General features: G+C 36.4%; 1 protein-coding gene across 1 annotated transcript in view; it reads left to right on the forward strand.

Annotated features, from left to right (window-relative positions):
- Window positions 1–13435, forward strand: part of LOC110456712 (sodium- and chloride-dependent glycine transporter 1-like) — a 60498-nt gene that overhangs the window by 2994 nt on the left and 44069 nt on the right. The window contains exons 2-3 of the mRNA XM_021507624.1: window positions 8056–8236; window positions 8829–8960. Of these exons, the coding sequence (XP_021363299.1) occupies window positions 8056–8236; window positions 8829–8960 (313 nt within the window). The remainder of the gene's footprint in view (window positions 1–8055; window positions 8237–8828; window positions 8961–13435) is intronic.

A 13435-nucleotide genomic window follows, 5' to 3' on the forward strand; every position in this document is an offset into this window, starting at 1 on the left:
TACATTATGTATTAGTTTCAAACTTACTAATAGCAGTAATAGCTAGATCATGATTTTAAAAGTTTACCATATATTTTCCCAATGCTCTGTGCCCTTTTCAGCTATTATCTTTTCTTCTGTTTACAGTTTGGGTAACTGGGACTCAATTTCCCCAACACTAGAGTCACCCAGGCCCTTATTCACATACAAGTGTAACAAAGCTGGATAAGGCATCTAGTACAGGGGTTGATGGTATATCTGCTATGTTAAAAATAGCTATTGATACTTTATACCCACCCAGCATTCACCTCTTGAGTCATTGTATGCCAACCTGTCATTTTTCAAATCCTCTTATTCAAGCCTAAGTAACAAGAAATACCCTTTGAATAAAGAACACTAAAGACCCATTAGTCTTTTTGCCTACAATACTGGTGCTCTGTATATAGTCTTCTTTGCTGAGACTACTTAAGGAATTGCATCAGACCTTGGACAATAAATAATGTGTGTACTGGTAGTTTTGGGTGGTCCTAATGGTTGAATACTCTATGCATTTTAATAGATTACGTCCCCATGTTATCTGCTACTGGGTAATGGAAGCTTCAAGCTTCTGGACTGGATTGACAGGAGATGAACTGCTATCTCAATGGTAGACTTCAATGGACAATGCTTGGCCTAGGTCACAAGCAACCCCTTATTTTAGGCCTCCATAGTTAGATGTTCAACTATTTAAATCGCCTTTTGTTTGACTATTCAAATGGCCCTAATTCGTCCGTGATCCCTCCCTCCTTGATCCATCCGTCCATTATGTGGCATTTCAACCTAAAGAGGGGACCAGACAATTAAGACGGGGCTCCGGTCAATCAGTTCAGCATTAAAATGGCTTGAACTTGCTAAAACCCAATAGAAAACCTACAATATTGCCAATTTTATCAGCAATCGTAACATAGAAACAAACTTTATGAGCTGTGATTCAAGAAATAATCTTGAATTGCGCAAGAGGCAAACTGTAAAGGCCAAAACAAAAAATATGTATGTGTCCAACTACCCAGACCAATCCTAGTTTTTACCTTTGACCCTAGCAATGCTTATCTTACTCAAGTGTACTTAAACATCCCATTCAAACGTATTATTATTTAATATACCTAAAAATATAATGAAAAATTAATACAATTTGTCTGAAGTTAATTTGTTTGGTGGTTTTTGTAATTTCTTAAATTGGACTAATGCAGATTGAAATTTAACAATTTATCTTCCTTTATGGTTGTAATAAAGTGAGTTTTTTAGTTGTAATTTGTTCAGTGTATTTCAGTGTTTTCGGAAAAAAAACTTCTGAAGCGAAAGTATGTGAAATTGAAATTTGAAGTAAAGTGCCACCAGATATACAGCCGGCTGTAGCAGGCCACCAGATATACAGCCGGCTGTAGCAGGCCAACAGATATACAGCCAGTTGTAGCAGGCCACCAGATGTATACAGCCGGTTGTAGCAGGCCACCAGATATATACAGCCGGTTGTAGCAGGCCACCAGATATACAGCCGGTTGTAGCAGTATAATTTGTTAAATATATTTCAGAGTTTTTGGTGATAAGCTCACAATTCTTTTTTTGTCAAACTGAGTTAACAGTAGAATTTGTCATACTATCACCTGACAAAACCTCTTCCTGGAATCTGAATATGAATGATATAGTTCACCTTTCAATACCTCTTCCTGCAATCGGGATCTTTTAGCTTACTTTAAATCAATTTCTGCTTTGCATTCTTCCCTTTGCAAACTTGCAAAAGATTACAATCAATAAATTCTTTTAACTTCTTATTGCATATTGTAAGCCCTACAGGATAAGGAGGTAGTTATGTAATACTTTCTGTTTACAATTTAAGTATGTTTCAATACAGTTTTATCTAACAGGAAGCTGATCTGTTACTAGGCACTTTTTATGCCAACAATGCTATGCAGGCACTTGAATTGTACATAGAACTTTTAAATGGATACCAATAGCAAAACAAATGGTAAACACTCTTACATTATTTACGTACACTTAAACTTCACAGAGCTTTTGAGTGTGAGTTAATGATTGTTTAAGCCAGTCAAGCTTTAGAACGTTACTGATATGTTTTTGAGCCCCTCCCAGTAAGAGTAGAGCTGTGGAAATACCGTAGGCTGTATTCACTTTTAATTCTGTGCACCGGTACCTTGACAACACGTATACCTAGGTCTGGTGTTGGTGTACTTAGGCCATACCTGATCAGAAGTTCAAGTTTCACTATGTGATATACAGCTAGCTTTTTGTAGATATTTTTACAAAATCTGGATCAGATTTATTGTCCTCATTGAGAGTTTATTATTACTGTAAGCAGATATGGAAACTTTGAACATATGTTATGCAAAACAGAATGTATATGTAACAGAGGTCATTATTTTTTTCAATGCTTCCGCCAGGAGTCGAACCCGTGACCTCTGACTTACAGGTCTTTTGCTCAACCAAATGAATTGAAGAGAAATTCTCCCTAGACCAGATGGTAGGAAGCGGCTAGTATTTTACCAGGTTGACATACTCCCCCTCTAGGAAAGAACTCGTCCCAACTTTTTCCAGGGGCCAAAGCGATTCTTGTGAAAGTACCGCTGAGTATATTTGTCAATATTACCGGAGTCCCTACGTGGGCGCCAATGAAACAGAGGTCATTAATATTTACTATGCATCCGACATCGATTACAAGTTTTGATGTATCATGAGTTGTGAAAATGTTTTGAACTCCTCCTATTCAAAGGTTTGAATACCGGTTCATTACGAAATTTCAAACATTAAACAGTAATAACACCCCCCAAATTGTCATACATTACCTTAGTTATTTTTAGGATGTTCATGAGCAAACATGGTGACACTTATTGGTGTCATTAGTTTAATATTGATCATATTGGACTCAATGTCATATGATATTTATAATCAAGTTTTACAAATATGATTGTTTTGTGTTATTTTAGTAGAAGATTCATCTGCCAGCACTGGCTCTATAGTGATACCGATAGCTATTCTATATACATGCTACTGCAAAAACAAATCTCATCAAATTTCAAATTTCTTATGAATATAATTGTATCTTATCAGTTAAGTATGTCTATAAGGGTTTGAGTCTTCATGATGTGAAAACATGGCAATGCATTTGAAAATGTTATCAATCATATTCAATTCATTATAGTAACCAACATGTGGAGGGTCACACAGTGCAACGATATAAATCCCAAAGTATATTTCATGGTGTCTTCCAAAGAAATTAGCTTAATTCATAGGTTCTGAATTCCTTTTATATTTTTGTATTGTACAGCATATTGTACATTCAGGTGTGGTATAGGAATCATTAATGCTACTTCATAATATCGATTTCTGGTAACAGTCATTAGTGCTACTTCACTTTCATTGATTTTCGTCTTTTTACTTCAGTATCAGTCGTGACACAGCACTACGATAGTTAACATTCGTGATTCAAAAGAGTTTTAATACATGTACTATATATAGCCAATGTACTATATATAGCCAATTTCTTTCTGCAGAAGACCTATTGTCAGGGCATATACTTTTGAAACTCAAACTAGAATTCAAAAGATTAAATGAAAACTCAGTACCTGGGACACTCGGATTATATCTATATTTTATCACATAATATTACATCATACACTCCTGAAGTTTCAAAATGAACTTTTTCAACCTTTGAATTGGAAAAGTTCAAATGTGTTTTCAGGGGTGAATAAGTAAATGTTATTATTTTTTTAATTTAATCTATTGAAAAGAACGAGTTTTGGTTTGTAATTAACATGTCTGAAACAGCATGTGGGTAGATGGTTTTAGGAACTGATTTATTGTTAGATTTGTAACTTTTTGATTTTATCTAAAACACTAAAATAAAACCCTGTTATTTTGGAAGTATTGTCACAGGTTTGGTTTAATTTTGTTTAACGTCCTATTAACAGCTAAGGTCATTTAAGGGCGTGCGTCCATGTGTGTATTGTATGCTTGCTTGTGTGTATGCAGGAGACAGGGTATATTCGTGTGCTTGCCTCCTTGTGATAGCATGGATCTGATGCCGACTTTATAGTGCTATCTCACTGAAATACCATGCTGAATGCACCCAGCACAGCATTCCACCCGGTCACATTATGCTGACAACGGGTGAAGCAGTTGTTGCCGTTTCCCTTAATGCTAAACGTTAAGCAGGGAATAACAAATACCATTTTTAAGGACTTTGGTATGTCCTGGCCTTGGGACAGAACCCATTGTCTTCCTCACCTGGGCGAACGCTCAACATTAAGGCCAAAAGTGAGGTGTCGCCAAGCAAGGCACTAGGAAATAAAAGGTAGTTAGAAGTAGAAAGAAAGATAAAGATCCCAAATATTGCAATGGGTTCAGCAGATTTATTTGGGTCGCTTTTGTGTCCCCAAATAGAGGACACGTACCAAAGCGAATCCCGAATTCTATAGGGGGCTCCCCAAATTAGTCACTTCCTTTGATACTTGCGGTGGGTAACAGCAGGTGCATTCTTTTCCTGATCCCCAACCTGCAGGGGTGTACTGTCACAGTGTACCTTTGAACAATATTAGATCTAAAGGAATTTATATTTTAGCTTTTTAAAAAATACGCTAACAATGAAGGCATTGATAACTTTTCTTCTACAGGTAAACTACCATTTTCAATCAAATGTTTCTTTATCTATTCTTTATCTATTGCATATTAATTTGACCCTTATATCTGTTTGCATCTTAATCAATGTTAATCAGATTGACAGCCCAAAATCGAAATCTACTGCTGGACACATGATTTCAAAAATCAAAGCCATATTACTATTATGTGGGGTTGACCGACTTATCAGTCATTTTTAGCTCACCTTGCCCGAAGGGCCAAGGGAGCTTATGGCATGGTCCAGCGTCAATATGTTACTTAAATAAAATAAATGACCTTCACCTATATTCAAGGTCACAGGGGTCAAATATGTTAAAAACTTTAAACAACTTCTTCTGAATAACTGAAATGCCCAGGGTGATGATATTTGGCCAGTAGCATGCTGGGATGAAGGGCTACCAAGTTTGTTCAAATGAATGACCTTGACCCACTTTCAAGGTCACAGGACTCAAATGTCGTAAAATCTTCAAACCACTTCTTCGCAATAACCCAAAGGGCAAGGGTACTGAAATTGGGCCTGTAGCATGCTGGGATGAAGGGCTACCAAGTTTGTTCAAATGAATGACCTTGACCCACTTTCAAGGTCACAGGAGTCAAATGTCGTAAAATCTTCAAACCACTTCTTCTCAATAACCCAAAGGGCAAGGGTACTGAAATTGGGCCTGTAGCATGCTGGGATGAAGGGCTACCAAGTTTGTTCAAATGAATGACCTTGATCCACTGTCAACCTAATGTCCTTGTTCCTCATTCAAGGTCACAGGCGTCATATGTTTAAATCTTTTAATAGGTTCTTATGAATCAAACACTGATATTCTGCCTGTAGCTGTATTTTAGTCCACTTTTAAGATTACAAGTGTGAGATTAATACCAGGTGAGTGATGCAGGCCCATCGGGCCTCTTGTTTAATATTTGCCTAGCAGTGCACTGTGGTTGCAGTTATATTGTGATGTTGCCTAGCAGTTCTTGTTGACTTTTTTGTTCCGACGCCACAATTGAAAACCATTGAATAACTTATCTATAAATCCTTAAAGCCCAGTCATAGGTAGATCGATTAAGAATTGTGAACACAAAGGTATAAGAAACAGGCTTTTAAACTTTCGTCTTATGCCATTTTTTTTAGCAAAACAATTTGTTGTCATGTCCGTCTTTCATAACTCATAGAGATTTTGCTCTGAAATGTAAGATTTTCACTACTGTATACTATTTTAACGAATAAAGTCACCAAAAAAGATAACAGTCCGAATTAATGCAGACCTGATGAAAGATTATGACATGATTTTATCTAAGCATACTATTTGCATAAATATGTGTTTTCTGATAGATCTAGTAGGCTGTTACCAGGGTAGTATGAATTGTGTAAAAAAAAAAGATTAGATCTACATTTTGATTTATTATATAACTGGTACTAATTCTCAGCCCTGATTGGAGGAGCGACGACATGTGAAGAGTCTGTAAATATGTTACAGACCTCGTTCTATGAATAGAAAAGTGTTACAGACCTCGACCTATGAATAGAAAAGTGTTACAGACCTCGACCTATGAATAGAAAAGTGTTACAGACCGCTACTAAAAATAGACCTGGGTAATTTCCCAGACATCGATTAACCCTTTCACCACTAGGTAACTTTAGTAGACTCTACCATACATTGATCTGGATGAGTCCATTATGGTCTACAGTGGTGAAAGGGTTAACAGCCAATTGCAATCAAATCATCAGTTGCAGACCTCGTTCTATAAATAGGAAAGTGTTACAGACCTCAACCTATAAATAGAAAAGTGATGCAGACCGCTACTAAAAATGGGCCTAGGTAATTTCCCAGCTAGTCTGTAATTCTGTTACCAATCACACTACTGAATTCAACTACAAATGAATTATCTCATCAAGTTCTGAACTATATAATTATTGATGATGTCGATTGTGCAAATAATATTTACTTGAAAATAAAAATCAAATGAATTGAATCTGAAATTCAAATTTTTGTGTATGTTATTTTGTATTTGAAGTACTTCACTCTGTGTTTATGACATAAAGCATTATTAATCTCATTGTAAAATGTCATATAATAAAACAATTGTGGACTTCGGTTTCAGTTTATCCCTGATCAGGGATAGTCCTCACCTGAAGTCCATATTTGTATAATGTTGAACACACTTGTATAGATCTGCTGGAAACAATACCAGTGACTGCATACATTGTCTGTTTGTTTGGGGTTTAACGTCCACACAAGAACAGCTACCGTGATATCAAAACGACCATGACTGCATATACACATATGCAAGTACAATTAACTCAACAAATCTTATTGTTTAGATAACAAATACATAAGTCCTCTCCAATAGGTAACAGATACATGTGTATACAAGTCAGAGTGAATAAGGTAAATAGTAGATATCATAGACAATTATGTATATATATAAAGGGATATAGATTCTAGAATGAAACTATTGATGGTAGTATTACACAAACATTCAGAGAGTAGATTAATGACTTCGGGTAACGAATAATAATTAAATATATCACTGAAAAGGTTCATTTAGCAGGAACATAGTGTAGTGACCAAGCTGGCAGAATGTCAGCGAAACTGTCTGGGTAAGAACATCGTTTTTGTCTTACCACCACAAAGTGGAGGCGAGACTTGGTTTTCGGTTTTTGCATTTAAGTTAGTTTCTCTGAAAGTAAAAGTGCTATACCAACCAAACTTTGACCATAGATGCATCTTAGGTAGGACATCTCAACCCAAGCATCAAATGCTGGATGCGACCTACCTTTCATGGTCCATTGACTTTGTCAGCACCTCCATCAACATTAAGTTTTTGCATTTAAGTTAGTTTCTATGATATTTGCATTGATGGTCAAAGCAGGGCATAGGCAAGACATATCAATCCGAATGGCTTGTGTACATAGCAGTGACTTGCATGAATCTTGCGAGTAATAGCTTATACAGACTTGCATACTATATGCCTACACGTCGCACACCCGCACGCATTACAACACATCCATATAAGATGTGTACTCAGCCTTAGTAAGTACAATTAATATTTATAATGCTTGAGTGTTTGCTTGTTTCAGAAATGACATATATATGTCCCAGCCTGCAAATAGTGTAACAGGTTCATACTGTAAGAGTAGACATTTTCGCATTGTATTTTTACAAACTGTAGATGATGTGGAAAGTTCGTCAATCTCCTGCAACATATTTCATAGTATGTCAATTTGTTTGTGGGGCCGGGATCCAAATTTTATGGTTTATATAATTAGTGAGTATTAGATAATCGAGAAAAAAATCTGCTTTTGCAGTACGATGTTATATGACCTTGTATTGCCCTCCAATCCACAATTATCTAAGATGTGACGAATTTTTCTATGCGACAAAAAAGCTCAGTGAAATTTGTGTTTTGTAATTACAGAAAGCCTTGGAGCAGTCTTCCAATGACTCGTCAAGTCGCAGCAGCAGTGCGGGAAGTTCGGATGAGACCTCGCGTGGTAATTGGTCAGGACGCCTTGACTTCCTTTTGTCTTGTATTGGGTATGCCATAGGTCTAGGAAATATCTGGAGGTTTCCCTACCTCTGCTACAAAAATGGAGGTGGTATGTATACCAAGTTAGTTTTTCATTTCGTAAGTCGGATAACGTAAACGTCTTTTGTTAATTTTATCAAAAATTCTATCAAGTCTTAATAGAAGCTTCCTTAAGTCCATACCAACAGCAGCACTATATGGAGTTATGTGATTTTGGTGAAGTATTTACATTTATATCATAAACGTAGCAGAATCTGCCAGGGGCTTGTCTTTTGGTTTAATAATTAAGGAGAGATATAATGATGTTGATTCAATACAAAGACAACTTCTATCAAGTGAGTGTTAACATGGGCTGGTATGAAAATTTGATTTAGAAGGATTCAGTGATATTGATAAAAAAATAATATACAACATTTGTGCAGTGCCTTATATAATTTGCAAATTAACACTAAGACGTATTCTAACACATGAATAGTATTCCTACAGTGACAGTTTTAAATATGGTAAATAAAAGAGGCATGAAAATCAGCAATATATATAAGTAACAAGACATATGTGAAATAAAATAATAATTTGACATACATAATCTTTAAATTGTAAAGGAAGACATCACTGCATGTATCTTTGAGAGTTCTTAATGGTTTATTTGTAAACTATTACAGGGGCCTTCCTCATCCCCTACACCATATTTCTGGTGCTGTGTGGGATTCCGCTGTTTTTTATGGAGGTGATATTCGGACAGTTTGTCAGCCTTAGTCCCATCACTATCTGGAGGATCTGCCCACTCTTTAAAGGCAAGTTTACACTTTTCCTTTTATAATTACACATTCCTATTTCAAAGATACAATGTACTTAGCTCACAGTTTCATCTTTAACCTTAATCTCACTACTTTCTTTCAAGATCAGACAGGTCCATTTCCCAGCTGTGAAATGAAGGTTGCAGATGTCTGTTCGGATTCGGTTGAATGAAATTGTGAGCAAAATAACTGAATTGCATCGATAAACATGTAGTCGAAGTAATCGACTGTGTATTTTTTTTATTTAGTGTATAGATAGATGTATTTTTTGCTGCAGTCATGACAGAATTATATGTGTGGAATTTCAATGAATGTCCATTACAGATATTTGAGCAATTTTTTTAGAAATAAAAAGCAAGTTTGTGTACAAGTAGTCATACTCATTTACATGTAAATTAGAGAAAAAAATGTTTTTCTATATTTGACGTAATAAGTGCACTAAAGGCACAGAAACATAAGGAGTTGGACATCTTAGCTCATTTTCCACCAACAACAGACCGTGTATTTTTACTTTTCCCTACATGTTGTTTTCACTTAACATGAACTGATACAGTCGGTATTTGTCTAACATGAACTGATACAGTCGGTATTTGTCTAACCTGAACTGATACAGTCGGTATTTGTCTAAAATGAACTGATACAGTCGGTATTTTTGTAACATGAAATGATACAGTCGGTATTTGTCTAACATTAACTGATACAGTCGGTATTTGTCTAACCTGAACTGATACAGTCGGTATTTGTCTCACATGAACTGATACAGTCGGTATTTGTCTCACATGAACTGATACAGTCGGTATTTGCCTAACATGAACTGATACAGTCGGTATTTGTGTAACATGAACTGATACAGTCGGTATGTGTCTAACATGAACTGATACAGTCGTTATGTTTCTAACATGAACTGATACAGTCGGTCTTTGTCTAACATGAACTGATACAGTCGTTATTTGTCTAACATGAACTGATACAGTCGGGATTTGTCTAACATGAAATGATACAGTCGGTATTTGTCTAACATAAACTGATACAGTCGGTATTTGTCTAAAATGAACTGATACAGTCGGTATTTTTCTAACATGAACTGATACAGTCGGTCTTTGTCTAACATGAACTGATACAGTAGGTATTTGTCTAACATGAACTGATAGAGTCGGTATTTGTCTAACATGAACTGGTACAGTCGGTATTTGTCTAACATGATCAGATACAGTCGGTATTTGTCTAACATGAAATGATACCGTCGGTATTTGTCTAACATGAACTGGTACAGTCGGTATTTGTCTAACATGAAATGATACCGTCGGTATTTGTCTAACATGAACTGATAGAGTCGGTATTTGTCTAACATGAACTGATAAAGCCGGTAGTTGTCTAACATGAACTGATAAAGTCGGTATTTGTCTAACATGAACTTATACAGTCGGTATTTGTCTAACATGAAATGATACCGTCGGTATTTGTCTAACATGAACTGGTACAGTCGGTATTTGTCTAACATGAACTGGTACAGTCGGTATTTGTCTAACATGAAATGATACCGTCGGTATTTGTCTAACATGAACTGGTACAGTCGGTATTTGTCTAACATGATCTGATACAGTCGGTATTTGTCTAACCTGAACTGATACAGTCGGTATTTGTCTCACATGAACTGATACAGTCGGTATTTGCCTAACATGAACTGATACAGTCGGTATTTGTGTAACATGAACTGATACAGTCGGTATTTGTATAACATGAACTGATACAGTCGGTATTTGTGTAACATGAACTGATACAGTCGGTATTTGTCTCACATGAACTGATACAGTCGGTATTTGTATAACATGAACTGATACAGTCGGTATTTGCCTAACATGAACTGATACAGTCGGTATTTGTCTAACATGCAAAACCAATGCAAAAGGAAAACTCCTAAGAATTCAAAAATTCGGAACAGAACATTTTGAAAAGGTCAACAAAATGATTATGTTGCTGCTTTCAGCTCACAATAACTTAAGATAGGTGGGAAAAGCTATTTGTTCTGTAATTATTTTTTTATACATTGAAGCAGTGTTTCAGATTTTAATACAGTACTTTATTTAAGGTAGGCACTTTAATTAACCCATGCACCCCTAAAGTCACATTTAAACCTTACCAAATCAAAGCAGACTGGGCAAGTCCAGTTTAGATATGTAGGGGTGAATGAGTTAAACTAGGGAAAGTGGAAATGCTTTGCCTATCTAGGATTTTTTTTTATTTCTTTCTTATATATCACTTAGAAGGATGTAATTTACCATCCATTTACCTGTGCTTCAATTTTTATCTTCTTGCTTGATGTTCACAGATTTAAAAAACGAATTACTAGAATTTTGATGTATATTCAGATGTGGTTAGATTTGTTTCCTTTCCGCGAGACTCATGTAATGAGGTTTCATACAAAACACTTTTCAATATTGATTGATATCAACTTTTATAATTTATATTTAGCTCTTTGATATAAATAGCATATTCCATAAAATCACTGATGAAAGCAGATGCGAGTTAGTGCTTAGAGCTTTATCTTTCCAGATGTACTTGTACCCTGTATGTTCATAACCCGTAAAACATAGCCTGTTTTAACGGGGCTGTATCTCAATGCCATAGCCTGTTTTAACGGGGCTGTACCTCAATGCCATAGCCTGTTTTAACGGGGCTGTACCTCAATGCCATAGCCTGTTTTAATGGGGCTGTACTTCAATGTGCATAGCCTGTTTTAACGGGGCTGTACCTCAATGCCATAGCCTGTTTTAACGGGGCTGTACCTCAATGTCATAGCCTGTTTTAATGGGGCTGTACCTCAATGCCATAGCCTGTTTTAACGGGGGTGTACCTCAATGCCATAGCCTGTTTTGAGGGAAGACTGTCAGACACTTTGATCTGATCTGCTGTGAGATTTCCTGATCAGAAGTGTTGATCTATCACTCCAGGAAGCTAGCATTATTCAATATTTCTACCCCATAAATTCTTGATTTGATAGTGTACTTAGTTTTCATCAAGCGCAAACGGAACTGGTGCACTTCAGTGCATGGGAGTGAATTACACAATAATTAACATAAAAATGCACCTGTTCTCAACAAACATCCGATGCAGCACTAGTTTATTTATTTACATCAAGGTAGACATTCTTACATGTATGCTGTTACTAAAATGGAAGAAAGTTGTTGGACCCAGTGTTTTCAGTTTAGTTCTGGAGACCAGCTTTACATGTTTCCACTATAAAATTGATAAATTTAAAAATCATATTTCTTGTATTGCCAATGTTTTTACAAAAATGTTCTGATAACTTCAGTGCTATAAGACCATGTTACCTATTTGAGCCTATTCTATTTCCTTTCTTAAAGATTCAGCTCTGAGGAAAGGTTTGTCAGTTATGAATGGTTAAGAAATAATTGAGAAATGTAGAAATGTTTATATTACCAAAAACCGAACCATTTTTTACGGTTAAAGATTAGACACCTCCAACCTGCCACCACTACCACCACCCCACACCCCAACACCCCCACACCCCTCTCATGAAGCAAAGAAAGATAACACTTTATGTTACAAATGTAATATCATGCATCAGTGATCATGGCTGTTGTGATTTAATCAGTAGTTTTACAATCAAATAGCTTGATATTCAAGAAAGTTTAAACTTGAGGTTCAACATTTTGTGTCATAAAAGATCATTTATGCTAGCGAAATACGACTTTATGTGAAGTTCAAATGTAGATGTCCTTCTACTATTCCATTATACTGATATAGGGGTGAATATCTACTTTACAATTGTTATTGTCTGTGGCGTTTTAGGATCATTGTATTTGTTATGTCTAACTCACTGGAATCACAATGACAGCAGAAAGGACATTGAGTGTATATATATTCCTACCGCAGTGTCCTTAAACAGCAGAAAGGACAATGAGTGTATATATATTCCTACCGCAGTGTCCTTAAACAGCAGAAAGGACATTGAGTGTATATATATTCCTACCGCAGTGTCCTTAAGGTGGCTCGACACATCGTCATCAGCGTCCATTTTCGTGACGTACTTCCGGAAAAAGTACAGCTCGGACTCAACTATCTTGATCAAAATGTGCATGTACACCGTGTCGTCATTTCCATATTGCGTATCGGGCATTCAATATCGTAGTGCAAATTATAGTAACACCTTGGCCGTTTTCGTTTAAACGGTCAAACCGATCGGACCACTGTTGTTCATTTGTTAAATAAGGTCGGACCTAGTAATCTGATGCTGCTTTCAGGCGAGCCGTGAGAAAGCCTCGCAAGGCCTTCATACACATTTGCAGGTCCGCCAGGATTTATACCCGAAATTGTTACATTTATAAACGGTCAAACCGGTTGCTCCGCATAAACGAACAGGCCCCTGGTAAACAATAGTACACGTGCGTGCCGATGATATGTCAACACCCGATATCGAGATTTTACCGGGAAATGTATAATCACACGTA

This window comes from Mizuhopecten yessoensis, unplaced genomic scaffold (genome assembly GCF_002113885.1).
Source record: "Mizuhopecten yessoensis strain PY_sf001 unplaced genomic scaffold, ASM211388v2 scaffold8839.1, whole genome shotgun sequence".
Classification (NCBI taxonomy): domain Eukaryota; kingdom Metazoa; phylum Mollusca; class Bivalvia; order Pectinida; family Pectinidae; genus Mizuhopecten; species Mizuhopecten yessoensis.